Consider the following 19,123-nt stretch of genomic DNA (forward strand, 5'->3'; position numbering starts at 1 on the left):
AAAAAAAAGAGCAAGGAGAAGAGAAAAGGAGAGATTACACATGAGAGAAATGAGAGGGGAGGGGGTTTAAATTAAAAAAGGAGGTTTGGAAAAGATTGTAGGTTCGAGACCCCGAGCCTTCCGAAGCTACAACCAAAATAAGATAGTAGTAAGATAAGATTTATTCGCATCTATACTATTAGTTAAGGAGAGGTGGGGGACGGGTGCCACGTGGCCGTCCCCCACCTCCCCCACAAGAAGAAAAAGAGAATACGAGGGCGGGTGCCACGCGTCCAACACCCGCCCCCGCCTGCAAAAATCGCGTCCTCCTCGAGTCTAGGCGCAAAACGCCTAGTATATAGATTAAAACCTCCACGCCCCCACTCTCACCCATACACAACTCCGTAGATCCATCCTTCCATATCTCTTCCACCATAAAATAGAAATGGGGATTAGATTAGCTTGTTAAAATCCATGAAATCAATAGTATCGCAACCTCATTGATTGAACTTTAGTATGTGTGGCCAATGTGTATTTCTTTCTTGGAAGAAAGCAAAAGGACAACAAGATATTAATCAATCTAATATTTTCCAAAATGACGTGCGCGATTGAAATTTTGACCAGTTGTACAAAAGGATGTGAAACTTTATCCTTAATGCAACGATCGGTGACGATGATGTAAAGGGGAAAGAGAGAGAATTGTGTGTACTACGGTAGAACATCTATACTACCTACACATGATCAGAAGCGATAGTTGTCTGAGAAATTGCAGTGAGAATGCACTCAATTATGCGTAGCTTTCTAACGTGGGGTCACGTACACGGTATGTATAATAACTTTTGGTTATCCTCTGGAGTCTGGGTCCTGGGATGCCTTCGGGCCCAGTGGCGCTTTCTCGGCAAAAGCATATTTGGCTTTAATGGTATTCTAGTTTTCCAGTCAAGTGTCTGTCAGTAGGCAAGACTACTCTTTCTTCAACAGCAAAAGGGGGGTTTCCTGTACTGCTCTGTGCTTGCCATGCATTGATTTGCGCATCAGAGGATCTCCATCGATCATCTGGCTTGCTGACTCTCACCAAACCTTGTGCTGCGCATGCATGGCAGTCTGTGTCAGCTCGTGCGGAGAATGGATTCAGCGCACATAACATAGTTCCTGGCAGTACAGACCATTTTGCAAATCCACGGTATCCGTTTTGCTTTGTTTTATGCAGAGGAGCTCCATCAATCATCTGGTTTCCTGCCTTCTACTAGTTCTTCTGCTGAGCATCCATTGCAGCCTTCTTCAGCTCACGTGGAGCACGGATTCCGTGCACATGTCATTGTCCTTGGTAGTACAGGCCATTGCAAATCCACAGTTTCCCTTTGCCTTGTTTTATGCACAGGAGCTCCATCAATCATCTGGTTTGCCGTCTTCCACCAGTTTTTGTGTTGAATATGCATGGCAATTTATGTGGAGACGCATGCCATCCAAATGACATAGTTCTTGGTAAGACCGGCCATCGCACATCTGGAATATCCGTTTTGAGATTGGCGCAAACCTCTATCCAGTATATGATCCGTGCAGTTTCTGATATGCCTTATAACGTTCTTGCCATGCTTCGAAGTTAAATCTGGTCTCTTCCTTTGAAAGATTGCCTTCAGCCCGTTTGCCTTCAACCTACCTGGCAATGGTAAGCACGGGAGGCTTAACTCAGCCACACCGACGGCTGAATCGATCGTACACCACCAGCTTAATCTCCTCGGATGGTTTAGACAGTGAAATTGTGCCTCCATCTGTGTCACATGTCGCAGACATACTGAGGGTTGCAAATGAGATCGAACACGACCGACCTCGTGTTGCATATTTATGTACGCAATCATTACTATTCACTTGCAGCTGTGATGATTAGTCCAAATATGCAGCACGTCTGACAAGTCAGGCCTGTCTTGATACCTTATAAATACTCTTGCAGGTCGGTTTCATGCATTTGAGAAGGCACACAGATCTGATCCTCACTCAAAGGGAAGAGGAGTTCGTCAATTCAAGACAGCATTGATTCAGAAGCTCGAAAGAGTAGACTTCTCATTTCCCTCCCTGCTTTGTTTCGTTATTAAAGGTTTTTTAAAAGAAATCAGTCTTCACTGAGGTGAGAACAGCAGTTAAACATTCTGCTTTAAGGTCTAGAAGGCTGGACCATGCATTATGTGGTGTTTTGCTGGTATGAATGAATGCGTGTCTTCTCCGTATGTACTTGTCTTGTACGAGCAGAGAAAGAATGCACAGACATATTCTGAACAAAGGTTAATGAAAATACAGTAGACAGAAGCAACTGAAAGAGTCTGATTGGTTCTTGGGGTAGGCAGGACGATGGAGCTACAGCTGAAAAACGAATGGAAACAAGTGATGCCAAGGAAATGCGCGCATTCTATCAAGATTACATCAGAGCCCTTGGTGGAGGTCAGCAGAGAGACCGGTAAGATAATGCAGCAGTCTGTCCTGAACATGTTTATGCCTTGCTTGAGTGTATATTTTGGCCCTTCTGGTGATATGTTTAGGGCATTTGGTTTGATTGGTTTATTTGTGCATATGGTTTATGTGCTCATTCAGCTCCGTTCTTAGTGTATTACTGCTATACAAATAGTGCACATTTGTATAGACTACCAAAAACCTACTCTGATGCTGTAGTCTAGAGTTATCTAGGGGATTAACTCTAATTATCTGTATATCCTGTAAAATCAGCACAAACAAGAAGAATAATAAAAGCAATTATACAAAAGAGCACATAACAGATGTGTGGACTGTTAACCACCCATCAACAGCCTCTGGACAACAAACTGCTTCCCATCATCGAGCTGCAGGCTAGTTGAATTGCTAGTGTCATGAGGTCATGACAACACAGGTGCTAGGTCTTCAGTAATTGGGCATGAATCTTAAGGTGGCTGTATAAAATCTAATTTGTGCTATAAATTAGGCCCACATTGTCCTAGTGTACATGCACGTTGGCCTATAGGCCAATAGGATCTCGAGTCTTATAAATAGGGCTTGATTGCCCTAACCTTGAAGTATCCTTATTGCATTCACATTAAGTCACTTCATAACTAGAGTGACCACTGCTACTAGTGCCCATCGAGATGTCCAAGGATGTAACAAAGAGGCCATGGAGAAGGAGCTTGAGAGCATTGAGTGGAATATAACTTGAATGTTGGTGGATCATCTAGACCACCAGAAGGTTATTGCAACTATATGGATCTTTTGAACTAAATTAAAAGCTCATGGAACCTTGGATAAATACAAAGATTGCCTTGTGGTACAAGGGTTTTGACAAAAGCAAGGCATCAACTATAGAGAAATCTTTGCTCCTACAGTGCAGTTGACATCCTTTTGTTTGTTAGTCGCTTTGGCTTCCCATCTTGCTTTGGCCTTTGTAGCCTTGGTGGGTTCTTGGGCAGCCATCATATACTCATTGATCAATGGCTTGGTTGCTTTGGGGTGGAACCTCTCGGTGTTATTTGGGGTGAACTACGCTTGCAATCCCTCCCCTCTTGGCTCCAATTTTGGGCCTGAGAGGGGGTGTTAAGCTAAAAAAGATGCATTAACACTAGTATCTTCACTATCTCATTTTAAATGGCCACAAAACTCAAAATGCTACAAAGTTCCATGTCCCATAAGCAAACCCACAAATTTTGGTTGGTTTCTCATCTATGAATAGATGGGCTGCATAATCACTTGCATCCCTCATCAGTCCATCATCACCCATTAGTTGGTGCCTATATCCCATTGCTGTCCACACTCCTCGTGGTGGATATCTTAGCCCATGGAGTGCTGTCCAACCATCCATAGCTGAGTTGCATTGTTTGCAGTTGTCGTCCATCATTCTAGCTAGGTACGAAGTCGCTATCATTATCCATATCTATTCCAGCTTGCACAATTGCCACCTAGCTTGTCCAAAGCTAACAACTAGCTATCATGCCAGCAGATTGCTTTGTTTAGAGCCTATAGTTGCCACCCATCCCTTACTCCCTCCAAGCCACCAGTTTGGTTATGTCATTGCGAAACCAGGCTTCCTTCTCAGATACAGGGTGGTAAATAACTTGATTTAATACTAATTACAACAAGTATAAAATTAACATAAATTGAAAATGCAAATATTACCACTTTAATCCTAGACATTGGACACCCTGTTGGCCCCAAAATTGGTGCCCCTTGTTGTATTTCTTTATCTTTTATTGCAAATGGATGGAATACAACTGAGATCCTCTGATCTCCTTCGCTAATCCAAGTGTCTCTCGCTGTCAATATTGACCGGCAAGCCTCCAAACCAATTTGCCCCTTGGTTTGCGTGGGGATTGGCTTTCACCCTGCTCCTCGAAAGACAAATTCAACCCCAAATTTGATATTGGCTGGCTAGTCTCTTAAATCTCCCTGGAATTTTTTAATTTCGGCTGCTGGAATTCAACTCTAGGGCCTCAATTTTGGGCACGCATCCTGAGGTGGCTGTCAAAACCCCAAATTTTGCTGTGTATTAGGGTTTATAGCAGAGATTGACTGAAATCTCTTCCTCTGATGGCTCAAATTGTAGATAACTTGAGAGATGGATGGGGGATGAGAAATAATGAGGTTGTGACTACCAAAAAGACTGCTGCCCCCTTCTGTATGTTGTCATCTGTACTAGAAGGACCTTGGGCTGCTGTCACTTGCTCTTGGAGGGCTCCGAACTGTTCTCACATGTTGTAGGACTGATCCCTAGTGGCTACAAATCACATCAACAGCCTCTCCTTGCTCTCTAATAACAATTCTCTCTCAGAATGGCTAGAATAGACTTGCACCAGCCTCTAAAAACGTTTTTTCCACTTGCATGGGCAAGTTTTGCCAAGTGGTAGCCTTCTAATACCATTTTCCAGTATTATCCAACTTACTAAATTAATTTTTAGAATGTTAGTTTTGAAAATTAATTTAATAACTATTCTAGTCTTAGAAAATTAATTTCACTAGCCTATAATTAAATTGGCTAGGCATTAATTAATTAATTAATGCCAATCTAAGGACTAATAACTACTCAAAGATACTTGGAAAACAAATTAATTAATGCCTAGTCTCTAATGTCACCATTGACATTAGCGGCCAATAAATTGGCCTAGGCCAAAATCTGATATCGGGTACCACTTAGTACCTGACAAGCATAACTTATTACGACTTTTGCCTTTGACACCTGTTGCATCCTCGGGGTCCTTGGCCTGTTACTGTGAAATAATTGCCATGTGCATCACATGTGCTAAACGACCTTGCACATTTGATTAATATTTTAATCAAATGTTATTGGCAAGATTAAAGCATCTTAAAATATCATGTTCCCATGACACACTGCCCCTCTTCACGCAACTTATGCCTTTAGTCACATATAGTCATTGGTAGTCCCCCCTCAACCATAAAGAAATACTCGAACAAAGAAGATAAACTCAAAGTGTACAATAGTAACACAATGGACACAAAAGAACTCAAAGGTGAAGAGAACTCAAAGTGAATGAAAATGAATGAATTAACAGTCCTTAAACCTTGATGTCTTGGGTGGACCAGGGAAGGAGCTAGAAGAGGACTCTTTGACAACTTTGTGAGTTTCGTCGTACCTCGAACAGATCCCAAAACGCAGCAGGCAATCTCTGAAAGTGATCAGCAATAGTAAACAAATATCAAAGTGTATAATCTGTCCAGACCAGGCTGATAGGAAGAGATGGCAGCAGGGCAGCCCACAGTACATGTTGTCAACAGCTTGGTGGTCACTAGGAATTTTTGTGCATATGATATTGTTTTGTAGAGTCTAAATTACCTGATGTGCAGATGGAGTTTTACTTGTAGCAATGCATCGTTGCACTAAGTCGAGAAGACCCCAAGAGATGATTGTAATTGTCTTTGAAAGGGTTTCATATTATGATTGGAAGGCAGGGATGATTATCATAAGCTGCTTACAAAAAAAGCCACCTGCCTTCATCATTCCCTCTTATGAGGGCAAGTGAATTTCATTGAACATAGTAGTCAGCCTTGTCAGCCTTTCTAGTATGTACTAGCTCTTTCCTGAAGTATACACAAAAACTGACCGAAATTTCTGGTTCCTGTTTCACCATCTTGGATTGAGGTTGAAACTCTGTTTCCTGGCATCAAAACCTGTTTTCTGAAAGTTTATGCAAGAATAATACATACCAGCCCTAGGCTCTAAACTGCTACACTTGTACTTGACATCTCATTGTGGAGACAATGGGTGTAATTGTTGTTCTCGATGATGTGGGCAGGATCTCTTCAGATTCAGTATTGAAAGGGATCTCTTCTTTCTCCCCATCCTTTGATAAAACGGACAATAGAATTGGCCAACTGCCTCTTTCCAAAAATGTCCTAAAAAAGAAGAGTGATGCCAAATGCAGGAAATGTGCATGTGAATGAAATGTAAAAGATAAATATAGAGGAATATCAGACTGATTGTGCTCAAGTGAATGACCTGATGCTAGATATGACTCTGAAAGGCTGTTGAGAGTATGCTTATACATAGTCTAGTAGCTGATGTAAAGCTGCATGCAGAAAAAGTGGAGTGGCAGGAGGCTGCCTTGCTAAAGACATAGTGCTGATGGCTGTATTCTGCTATGAGATGATGTGTAACAAGGCATGGTTGAGATGTTACAAAAATGCTACTTGGGGAGGATGCTGAAGTGGCAAATTACAGTGAGATTGGGTAGGGCCAGGTGAAGCAAGCAGTGGAGAAGCATTTTGAACCCACTGAATGCAACTCTTTGCTTTCTCTCTTTCATTCTCATCAGCTGCTTTTCTAGCATTTGGAAATTTATGTCCTTTGTATTCCATGCTATACTTCCTTGGTGATGTGCATATGCAGAATCAAAAATAGTAGTTGTGTTGCATTCTGTAACCTCATAGTCACCTCTGCTTGCTTGCTTGCAGAGCAGAGTTAGAAAAAGCGTATCTCACTGCAGGGGTGCTTTTTGAGGTTTTGTGCGCGGTGGATAATGATGAAGTTGGGCCAGAGGTGAATATGTTTATAAATTTTGGAAGTTTTGAAAAGTTGTGTATGGTAGTCGATCCTTTTTGCTAGGATTTAAAGTGAGGATGCTTGGTTCTTCCATTTGCAGATTTTGGCAGCTGGCAAGGACATTCAAAAAAAAAAGAAAATATATTCTGCCTATAACATTCTTCCTTTGGATGAAGGTGGTGCATCACTTGCCATAATGAATATAGAAGAGGTAAGATACTTATTTATGATATGTGCAGCTCTTTTAGTACTGTAACATGATATTTTGTGCACTTCGGTTTTATGCATTGCATATCCCTGTTGTTCTTAGAAGTGACATAAAGTTGCCCCATACCATCTCTTCACTTTCACATGTATGACCCCCATTTCGGCCACATGGTAATAAAAGAGTCTGTTCTTTAGGCTGGAGTACTCCAACATCATCACTGAAAAGCACTTATAAGCACCGTAACACTCAACAAAAGCTTCTTGAATGTTAGAAGAATGAATTTCTTGATCACAAATGCATAAATAGGAGTATAGGTGGAAGTGAAACGATAAAAAAAACGCACTACCTTGCACGAGAGAAGAAAAGTAGAAGCAAGTATGTTAATCTCAAAGTTTAGATAATGGAAACATATAACCATACCAAAGTAAAATCTGTGGCTACAGTCTGGCATACAACTATAATGTCAAAGTATTTCAAATTTTCAAATGGTTAAGATATATTGTTTTGGAATTATCTTTGTTGAGAATTGTTTACTCGAGTGAAAGTGATTTAGCAACAGATCTAGCCAGCGTGAGACATGTGAGACAAGCACAAAGAGATATTATCCACATATAATAGGTGCAAACGGAAGCAGCAATTTTAAATAGGGAAACATAGGGTGAACCGACCTTTAAACGTTCAAATGTTATTGTTGCCAAGCCACTTGTGCACACCCAACCAAGAGCCACCGTGCCACCTGCCTGCACGCCCAATTGGGCTAATAGGGCACGTGCACTTGGTCACTAGTAGCACACTCAGAGTGTGAAGTTGACAATGTGGATGCCAAGTCATAGAAAAAGTAAAAGACCACAAAATTGGAGGAAACATATTGTCCAAGGACAAACTTAGCAATGGCAAGGCATCAAGAGACACCTACTTAAATGGCTAGTCACCCTACTGCAAGAAACTTGTCATCAAGAGGCTAACAAGCATACAAAGCAAGTAAGAAACACTAGACGCATGGAAGAAAAGCAGCTATCACAAGTTGTTGACAATGCTTTATAGACATTCTGCATGCGAGCCACGTGGTAGAATGTTGTTGACTAAGCAAGAATTGGGCATATTGAAAAAAAAACAAGTTGCTATGAGTTGCCAACAATGCCTCATAAGTATCATACATGTGGGCCTTATTTGGTAGCAGATGTTGACTAGAGCAAACAATAGAACACAATCTATAGAAGCTAGTTGTCACTAGGAGGTATCTTTCCCTGCTTAGGATTAGCATGTGATTAGCTCCTAGATTTCTGGGCAAGCAAGACTATCATAAGTTGTGTGGAACATGGGCAGCGCTATCAATGGCAGGGGTTCAATAGTTGAGAGCTAGAGGTTACTTGATTATTTAATGTGCAAGTGCAGAGTGCACATTTGAATAATTGGGGCTTTTTGAACCTTAGTGCCAAAGTTTTAGTTAAAATATTAAATTTGTGCAGCAGAGCAAAGGTTTGGGCATATGCACTGAAATTTAACATTTTTGGATTAAAATATGCCTTTTCTGCAAAAGTGTCAATGAGAAAGATGAAAAAGGTAAGTCAAGTTTGAGCGCCAGTTTTGGGCAAATGGAGGTAGTTTTTGAGGCAGTCATTGCATGCAATGGAAGGTTGTGGCTGTTTTTACAGCATATTGGCAGTTTTCTCTCTCTTTCATGCTAGCTTGCATGCAAAGACAGGCTGTTCTCACAGCTCCTCCAAGTGTGCTCAAGGTGTAATAGAAGTGAGCAAGGCAGGAAGAGGTCGTGCTGTGCAGTAACAACTGTAGGCTGCTTGGGATAGTGTAGACTTGCTGTCTAGGTTTGAATGCAGGTTGGTGTGCAGCTCTTGCTTTCCTCAATGAGTACTAGCATTGCTGTTGGAAGCTTTGCTGAACTGCATGCAGGTGCTTTTTTCCTTTTTGTGTGATTTGCCGTGAGAAACAAACTGTATTCTTCCTTCTATATGCAAGGGATAGAACTGGATAGGATTATGCAAGGCTTGCTCTTCGCAAGTGTGAATTTACTAACCACACAAAACACAAATTAGGATAGCAAATGCATGCAAAACGCAATCATTGCTATACCTTCTCTTGCACCAAATATCATTGACCAACTATATTGTGGCACGAGCACAAATTAGATGCGTGATACCATCAAGATAGCATATGACTATGGAAGCTATAAAACTATACAATAAAGGATGGACATGTCACATACCTGTAATATTCCCACTCGAAATATTACCAAACTTGACTCCCTGCACGCCGTGTAAACCTTGTGCAAGGTTATCTTCCACATTGTAATTGCCGGCAGTTTAATCCGTAACCCGCACGCGTAAAAACGGGACCTCCGCATTGGCAAATCGAGCCCGGGGGTTCAAATCCGCATAACCACGGGGAAACACCCTCTTGGGAGGGGCAAAATGGATAATATTAATGCAAAAATGTTTTTATGTTTATCCCTTTTCCCCAGCCAATGCATGTCTGGAGGAGAGGGAGTGTGGGGAGGGATGGGCTAGGTGGAGTTGTGGGCTGCATGAGGAGGGGGGGAAGCCATGCAGAGGCCACGTGGGGAGCTTCTCTCCCCACCCCTTAAGCCCTATATAAACCCCCCTTAGCCTTGTGGGGGGGGGGGGGAGGAGGGAGTCGTCGTGCTGAGGGAGAGGAGAAAGAGATTGGAGGCCGCCATCGCCATCCCACGCCAGCAGGCTGCCGCACTGTCGAGAGGAGGAGGAGCGTCGCTGCTGCCATTAATCCCTCGCCACCGGGCTGAAGCCGCCATCGCAGTCGTCGCAGGCCGTGGCCCCACGTTGCCACATAAAAGTCAAGCATCTTTCCCCCAATCGACGTCATCCTTCTTCTTTCTATTACCCCTCAATCATTTCCCTTGGTCCACGTGCTTCCTAGGGGGAAGCAGAAGCTTCCTAGAGCTTCTTGGAAGCTTCCATAAGGGGGCTTCCTTAAGGGCTGTTTCCGCGTAGCCACCCCGGGTGTTTAAAAGCCCCCATTCCCAAGAACCTTTTTCGTAGGAGCCCCATTTCCACAAACCAAGCTCCAACCCCACAAGGCCTCCCATAAGCCCAAATCCCGCAAGCCCGGTATTCTCAAGGATCCGCACTTCGGAAGGGATCTCCTGCGTACGAGGGAGAAGGGCAAGATTTTGAGGCTGCTTACTAAGGTGGAGGAAATTCACCGATCGTGTAAGGGTAAGGGCAAACCGGAAGTCCATAATCACGCCTACGATGGCCCCTAAGAAGTCGCAAGGCGCGCCTGCGGGAGATTCCTCTCCTAACGTTCACGTGGACATCTCCTCGAGCCCACAAGTCCAGGTTTTTTTCGAGTTTATTCTCACATAAATAAATGATTTAGGCATGCTTAATTTCATAAGGAAGAATGCATTTTGCGCTTATCGTTAATGCATGTGGCAGCGATAAATGTACACTTGATAAATTATCTCTTTAAACGTTAGACAAGGTTGGTGCATGTTATGAAAATGGAACGTTGCATTTCTAGAATTGTCAGTCTTAGGAGATTAGCTGCATGTTGCTAATTTTGGTGCATTTCCAAAGTAATGAGTCTAAACGCCTATTACTTAGGCAAAGGAATGAAATTGTTAAGTGCATGGGCCGTAAAGGAAAGGAGTATCTTGTATTTAGTCACTAATTCCCTTCGTTATGATTCGCACGAGGAAATTGTTAACTTCCATTTCACGGCATGAAAATGAACTCCGATCTTGTAAGTTGCATGGAAAAAGGATGCTTGGAAATGGATTAAATCAATACTAGCCTTAGTGTCACATGAACTTCATTTTTTTTGTATCTAGGGTCGCATGTTACATATTCGCAAACTTCATTTCGTCAAGTTGCATTTGGAAAAGATTGCATGGTTTATTAAAGCATGAAATTCTAAAAGCTTAGAAAAAGAATTGTGGGCATGATTCTTGAATGTAAATCCTAGTAGGTCCTATATAAGTTATACTTCAATTTATTATGCGTTTTGATTTTAACAAGGAAGGATAGGGTTATTGCGAATCTAGTGGTACGTAGAAGCAATGAATCGCGTGTTTACGTGTATTATGACATGTTGCAACTAGCTTTCTCTTTTAGATCAAGTTTATCAACTCTAGGAATGGCTCGTCCTTGTCGCAAGAGAAGTAGATCGAATTATCTAAATCACCTAACTTGCAGGGGAGTCGTATAGGCATGGTTCAATCGATACGATAAATACCCCAAGTGGTAACTAGAGTTTAGCACGTTAAGGATTTGGCCTAGTTTCGCACTTGTTGCCAAGTCAAAATTCTCATACCCAAAGGTCCTACCCACATTCATGCAATGTTGGGTCAATTGGACGCTCATGCAAGTAACGATCTAGGGTTCTACCCTAAGCATTCGTTCAAATGTTAAAACTCGGTTTGAGTTTGAATCCCTAGGACCGAACGTGTCGGCCTAGTGCAATTAGGTTTGGGTTGGGTAAGAAGACACCCTAAACCCTGCTTCTTGTCTAAACATAATTCCTTGACTAGAAAAATGCCGTTCAATGGGTGAAATGATCCCATGGAATAGATGCAACACTTGTGCAACAAGTAGCAACGTCGCATGGTCTTATGGTTTGATCACAAGAGAGTTTTGCCATTCCTTGGAATGAGGTTGGCAGGTTCTTGCGCAAGTTTAACTTGCACGAGGATGAGTAGTCATCCTGTTACATCACCTTTCTTGGGGGAAAAATTGCCAAGTTAAGGGAAATTAGGTATTTGCTTGGAAGCAAAGGATCAGTCAACAATTTGGAGCGACATGGTCGCCAGGATTTATTGTTAATGTATGAAACCTAAGGTATTGGTTAAGTTGGGTTAATAGGGTATGGTCCTAACCCAAGGACAAAAGGGTGAACAAACAAATCCTTGGGGGATCTTGCCAAGTCGCAATTGATCCCGGATCGAACGTTGGATGCGTTCGGAGAGAAGGATTCACTCCTTAGCAGTTGGCTAAATAAACGACCACTGGAATTGATTGTGCTTGTAACAGTTTAGGAGCACTGTTTGCATTGTTTGCTCAAGGAACTAAAGGATGGAAATATATTTAATGCTTCAGGTTGAAGGCCTGAAGGGAGAGGCAGCTTCAGTTACCCCCGACTGTCTGCCTGACCCTAACCAAGGGGGTTGTTAGCCGTGCCGAGAACGTGGACCGAACCCGCCGCGTGAGGTCTCTCCGTTGAGCGCTACTTGGAGCAGGAGGACGCTTGGGTGCTAGGGGGGGGGACTCTGGCCGTAAATCCCTTGCCTTCCGGGCCCTGCACAAGAGGCCAACGTGACTCGGGATTGGATCTCGAGGCCCGCATACTAGTCTACGGGCGGAATCTTGGATTAGTAATCCCTGTGGATTGCTGGATAGCCTTCGGGCGGATTATGGATTAGTCTGCGGGCTGGACTTTATTGATGTATTTCAAAGATAAATAAGATAATCTGTTGAAAAGAAACTTGTTTGAGATTGTTTTTCTATGTCAAGTACTAAGATTACGTGAAGGAACCAGTGTCTAACTGGCTAATTAATGAAGCTGCTTGATGCATGTCCAACTAAATGTGATAGGTAATTAGACAACTAAAGCAACCTTGAGGAAAGTGCGGTGGATGTGGCCATGGGTCCGTCCTACGGATGGGTGGTCCTGGTTGGCCGAGAACTTTTCTCAATCGAAGTGGACAACAAGGAGCTCTTCTCAAAGGAAATGAACAGCAAGGGCGCTGACCTAGAGTTTAGGTTACAAGAATCCCGATTTATGCTGTTTAGAGGAACGGAATGAGACTATGCCTTAAGGGCAGAGAGGTTGAGCCTTGCATCCCTCTCGTTTTCCATTCTCCTTGAACCAAGTGCAGCATGAATCCGCTTCGTCCTTGGCGTTTCCGCGTAAAGTAGTTCGCCTGGGGTTCGACGCTAGCTGCCGTTTAGGAAAGCGACCATTAGGGGAAACCCTGATTCAGGTCGGTCCTAAGTGGGAACAGCAGGAATACTTCCGTTACGTGGCAGACTCGGGAAGTCCTAGATCGCAAACCCCGTAACATTCCATGGGAGTGCCGGGCGGAGCTTTCTAGACTCTCTTTTCGATGGACTGCTAAGACGTGTCCTGAAAGGGAACAGGTGGACACGTTACAATACCTCACCCCTTTATATCTACATCTACATGTATACAATCATGGAATCTGCATCCAAACCATTAAATGATGTACAAATGGAATAAAGTAGGCATAGATAATGTGCCCAAAGAATAAGCGGCAACACCAATTTCCACATTTTCTGATTGGAGGAAAGTTGAATCAAGCTTATTCTTATAATCCCCTCATGAGATAACGTGTAAGCATATAAGTTGAGAAGTTAGATAGTAGAATTTTCCTAAAAGGCATCATCCATGTCATTTTCTTTCCACTTGGTGTATTTGTGGTAATGGTATGCGAGGAGGATCAATCTATGCACTTGCATGTGGACTATCCATTGCCCTCTATAAATTGTGAAGCATAGGTGACCTCTTTTTCCAAATGCAAGACTTGTTATCCATGCTTGATGAAACCATCCTTAACACAAGTTACAACAAACAATAAACATAAACTGAAATGTATATTTTACCACTTTAATCTTCGACAATGGCTGGATTTTGTTGAGATAACTTGAGAGATCACTGTAGGATGAGAGAGTACTATAGAGAGAGAAATTTCAGAGTTTCATCGCGAGAAAGGCTGAAAAATTGTTGTTGCTATGCACAAGAACCATGGAAGGTGTCACTTGTAGCTTCAGGCCTATAGAAAGGTTGCTATTCCCTCCGGTATGCTATCACTTTCACCAGAAGAACCTTAAGCTATTGTCACTTACATTTGAAGGGATCCAAACTACTGTTGGTTGCTGTAGGATTGGTCCCTGACGGCTGCAAATAACATCAATATCTTCTTGCTCTCTGTAATAGCCTCCTCTCTCACAATGGCAAAAATAGACTTCCACCAGCATCCAAAAATGTTTTCCCACTTATATGGGCAAGTTTTGCCAAGTGGCAGTCTTCTAATCCCAATTTGTAGCATTATCAAGCTTACTAAATTGATTTTTTGAATATTAATTTTGAACATGAAGTTAATGATTATTCTAGTGCCTAGAGAAATAATTACACCAGCCAACAATTAAATTGGCTAGACCAAATTGTCTTCCAAGTGTCCCTAAGCAGTAATTAGCCCTTGGACTAGCATTAAGTAATTATTTAATGCTTAGTCTCTATTGTCACCAGTGACATTAGTGTCCAATAAGTTAGTCTAGGTCCAAATTTGACACCAAGTACCACCTAGTACGTGTCAAGCATAACTTGTTAAAATTTTTGCCTTTGGCACTCATTGATATCTCGGGGTCTAGGGTCCCATATTGTGAAGTAATTAACTTGCATATCATATTTGTAAGTCGCATTTCACTTTTGATCAAATAGTGAGTAAACTAATAGAATCTCACGGTCTCGCGATACTTGAGGTGATTTGACATTTGGTTTCTATCATTTCAAGTATTGATAATGTCATTTGGCCTCACCAAAGCTTTAGCCACTACAACTAAGAATGTTAAGAGATCTAGTCAAAAAATTTAGGATGGAGCTATGAACATTTTTGTTAATATTGAGCGTTATTTGAAGTTAGGCTCTACAAGTGTTACATGGACGGACATGAAATTTTGATGCTTTGCACATCATTTGATTAAAGAGTTAATCAAATGTGTAAATGTGACTTACACGTGAGGTGAAAGCTAAGTTATTTCACAATGTGAGACTTGGGACCCCGAAATATTAGTGAGTACCAAAGGCAAAAGTTGTAATAAGTTATATTGGATAGATACTAGGCGGTACTTAGTGTTAGAATTTGGCCTAGACCATTTAATTAGCTCTAAGTGTCAATAGTGACACTAGAGAATTGGTATTAATTAATTATTTAATGCCAGTTTTGCACTAATGAGTGCTCAGGATCACTTGGATAATCAATTGGCCTAGCCAATTAATTGTTGGCCAGTCAGATTATTTTTTTGAGCCATAAATAATTATTAAAGTTAATATTTTAAAAATTAATTTAATAAATATGGATAATGTCGAAAATTGTTACAGAAGGTTGTCACTCGGCAAAACTTGCCCGTGCAAGTGGAAAAAATGTCTTTAGAGGTTGAGAGGGTCATTCTAGCTTTGTGCGAGCTGAGAGAGATGGAGAGGAGATTTCCATTGCTGTTGCAATAGTTGATAGGCCATTTCCAGCTAGTAGGAGACCCTCCAGGAGTTGGTGACGTGCCCAAAAGAGACTATAGCAGTAGGTAACAGTAGTTTAAGGGCTGTTTGAGCTAATCAACATCATATTCGATGTATTCCATCAGTGGAGATAGCTTTAATGGTTGTCTAGACAGGGCAACCATTGATTTCATTCATTTTCTTATGATGGAAGTCTGAAATTTCTCTCATCCTCCAACCTATTCTTATCCTTTCTTAGTGATTTCTGGCAGATTTAGCCATTGTGGAAATTTTGGTGAATCTCTCCTATAAACCCCAATTTACAGCAGAAATTAGGGTTTGACAACCACCTCAAGAAGCATGGTAAAAAATTGAAGGCCTAGAAACTTGAATTTCATTCATTGAATCGGGGGAACTTCAGGAGATTTGAAGTGGCCATTTAGCCAACAAACATTTCAAGCTTTACTAGTGCAAGAAAAAGGGGAGACTCATGGAGAAAGGCCCAACTTGTGGATATAATGATGCGTAGTGCATGTAGTCTTTTCTCATTGTTGGTTAGCATTTGAGTAGGATCTTAACTCTAGATTTCTTGCAAATTGGAGGGACTCCTGGGCACATCATTGAGGAGAGTTGAACCTAGTATCGTTGCTTGGTTCATTTGGACTATGAGATGTAGCCATGGCATTGACCTTTAGGATGTCTTGATTGCAAAGACTCTCTCCAAGATTTAGATGGAGAATATTCACTCTTTTTATGAAAAATTGGAGAGACTTTAGGGTAACTTTGAGGGGGAGACATGCTTTTAGGTAGACATGGGATCGTTGTATCTTCTTTCATTTAGCACTGACATGATGTGGCATTATAGTCCACTAGAATGGTGGTTTACTCAACTTTTGTAATTATGCTATACTTAGTTGTCCTTCACATGACCTTTTGTACTTTGTTTTTTACCTCAGGTTTTTATCCGAGGTGTTATTTAAAAATTTTTCTTTTGTGGGGGAGGAAGAAAGGTAAAATGACAATATTTGGTCCATAGAAGGACACACAGGAATGAGACCGCTTGTGTATTTGTTGTTAAGAAAGCTTAGCTTGACTAGAAAGGAAAGGGCATCTTTTGAGGACTGCATTAGAGGAGCATGCGTTTTTGGAGAGTGCACAATAGAAGAAGAATACAAACATAGAGAGAGAAGGGAAGAGAGAGATTGATATAAATGTAAAAAATAGAAGGAAAGAATTGCATTGATCTTCATAGAAGACTGAATACAAAGTGGACTGATCAGTCCCTGTGTGGAGCCCGAAGTATTAGCGAGGGAACTGGATCAGGCTTTTGATGGAGAACGTACCAGATGACGGAGTGTGTCCACCAAATGTCAGAGGTGTGTTGGACTTGCAGAGGCCAAAAAAGAGAATGACACAGCCAAGTGTGAGGGGGATGTTGAGAAACCCTTCACCCTTCACCCTTCACCCGCAGTTTGCGTTTTTGCGTTTCTGCGTTTTGTGTTTAGGGTTTACGTTTAGGGTTTGCAGTCCCAAAAAGGGGCGCCATCCTAGACTAATTGTGCCTATTTATAGGCCACTCTCTCATTTATTCCTCACGGCTAATTCATTCAGTCCATCACCTCTTCTCTCCAGCCTCTCCACTACCCTCACACCCGTTTAGGAGGACATTGTGGTTCGTGGTTCGTGGCTGTCTTCATCATCTTCCTTGTGCTATGGCACCCTTGTTCCCTTGTATCACATTCACTCCATGATTCGGAACTTCATCATTCCATTCATCAGAGTTTCTTCTCTCTTCTCTTCTCTTCTCCATGTTTGCCGAGTTCACTCCGTGTTCCTCCCTGCAAACCCTACTGTCTCGCTGGTATGTCATCTTTTGACATGGTATCAGAGCTGGATCTGCTCAAATAGTGGCAAAGATCCTCCACTCCAGTGAAGGCAAAGACCGGTGGCGGGTTCGGCATCCACTTCTCTTCTTCTTCCGCTGCATCAAAATCTCGTTTTTGCAGATTTCAGGTATTTCAGCTTGCTGCCCACACCACAAACGCGGAGGACATCGCGGTCCAAGCTGGCCATTGCTGTCTAGAACAGTCTAGCGCCTATTTCCAGCCTATCACACATTGGTCGGAGCTGATTTCAGCATATTGACTGCTGCTGCTGTTTTTTTCTTGCGTTTTTAGTCTTTCTCTCTCCTGCAGGCTGTCCTGCCTATGTTTTTTAGTCTTTCTCTCACCTGCTGCCTACGTTTTTAGTCTTTCTCTCTCTTGCAGGCTGTCCTGCCTGCGTTTTTAGTCTTTCTCTCTCTTGTTGCCTGCGTTTTTAGTCTTTCTCTCTCTTTCAAGCTGTCCTCCCTGCGTTTTTAGTCTTTCTCTCTCCTGCAGGCTGTCCTGCTTGCGTTTTTAGTCTTTCTCTCTCCTCACCTGCGTTTTTCTATTGGTTGCAACCTCTTACTGCTGGCCGCATCCTCCTTCCACTGGTAGCTTACTTCCAGCCCTTCCACTACCCTTCCATCCCTTGAGGCGGACATTGCGGTTCGTGCTTCACACTGTCCTCACATCTCTTGAGGTGGACATTGCGGTTCGTGGCTCATGGTGGCTGACCTCTTCCTTCTTCAACAAGGCACACTGGTATCCATGGCTTCTTTACCAACAGATGACCATACTACTGGGTGCTCCTACTATGGTATCACCGGACACACCATTGATGCTTGCCGACTTCGACCTTTGCTCCCCACCCCCCCGGAGTATATGCGTCTTCTACCATGCACTCCTTGTGCCACCTCTTCTTTCTGGGCCACAGAGATCGTTCTACATCGGCTATTAGAGTACTACGCTCAAGGCAATAAGATGCATCCAATGCGCACTAAGTCCTTTCGAGCAAATGGAGGATTGATTGGTGCTACGACCTCTTGGAGATCATCACAATGCCAGTGGCAGTCTTCTCCCACTTATTTTCAGGTACAGTGGCTTCCACGACCTACGGATTTGCAGTCCTCTTCATCGAGAGATAGTGATTGTTTGATACTGCTCCTTGTCAGTCTTCTCCTTCGAGAAACAGTGGTTGCTCGATTCGTTCCTCTTCTTCGGCTACCCAGTCTGCTCCACTGAGAGACAACGACTGTTGCCTACCTCTTGCTCATTCTGAGCCCCACCTTTCCTCACCCTCGACTACTTAGGTTTGAGAGGCTACCTCTGGGAGTTTTTCGGTACCCCAGATACCTTTTTCGGCAGGACCGACGGCACTTCCTTTGTCATCAGACATTTCGGAGTTCGTGATCCATGAGTTTTTGGATTCCCTATCTACTTCAGAGGGGGATTCAGAGGGGGATGTTACTTCTTTGCCCTCAAAGGGGGGCATCTACTTCTTCTTCGACTTCAGCGGGGGCCCCTCCACCTCCCACCTCAGAGGGGGAACCTACTCCATGAAATTCTTCACCCATCCTCTACTTTCTTGGGGTGGCTGTCTTTGACCAGTTATCTCTTCTACTGATACCCAGGATCTTTAGGTACCACCTAGATCGAGACCTCGGAGGTTTAGCTGCGACTTGGTGATGACGCCTTCGTATTCCTTCTAGCATGGATGCACAGAGCTAGTGGCTTCTCTCCTGAGGTTGAGTTTCGGGTTCTCCAATTCACTCTATCTACTATTCTTTATTGCAGGTTATCTTTCAGGTGGAAATCTTGGATCTTCAGGATCCCCTG

At 42.7% G+C, this 19,123-nt stretch overlaps 1 protein-coding gene across 3 annotated transcripts in view; it reads left to right on the plus strand.

Annotated features, from left to right (window-relative positions):
* The first annotated feature begins 922 nt into the window (after window positions 1-922).
* Window positions 923-19,123, plus strand: part of LOC148028426 (callose synthase 5-like) — a 275,331-nt gene continuing 257,130 nt past the window's right edge. For all 3 annotated transcript variants that reach the window (XM_087690228.1, XM_087690230.1, XM_087690229.1), the window contains exons 1-5: window positions 923-1,826; window positions 1,931-2,031; window positions 2,322-2,431; window positions 6,901-6,985; window positions 7,089-7,199. In XM_087690228.1, the coding sequence (XP_087546354.1) occupies window positions 1,646-1,826; window positions 1,931-2,031; window positions 2,322-2,431; window positions 6,901-6,985; window positions 7,089-7,199 (588 nt within the window). In that variant the 5' untranslated portion in view covers window positions 923-1,645. The remainder of the gene's footprint in view (window positions 1,827-1,930; window positions 2,032-2,321; window positions 2,432-6,900; window positions 6,986-7,088; window positions 7,200-19,123) is intronic.

The sequence above is a fragment of the Lygodium microphyllum genome, chromosome 12 (assembly GCF_053477565.2).
Source record: "Lygodium microphyllum isolate KBCC chromosome 12, Lygodium_microphyllum_v1.1.10, whole genome shotgun sequence".
NCBI lineage: Eukaryota > Viridiplantae > Streptophyta > Polypodiopsida > Schizaeales > Lygodiaceae > Lygodium > Lygodium microphyllum.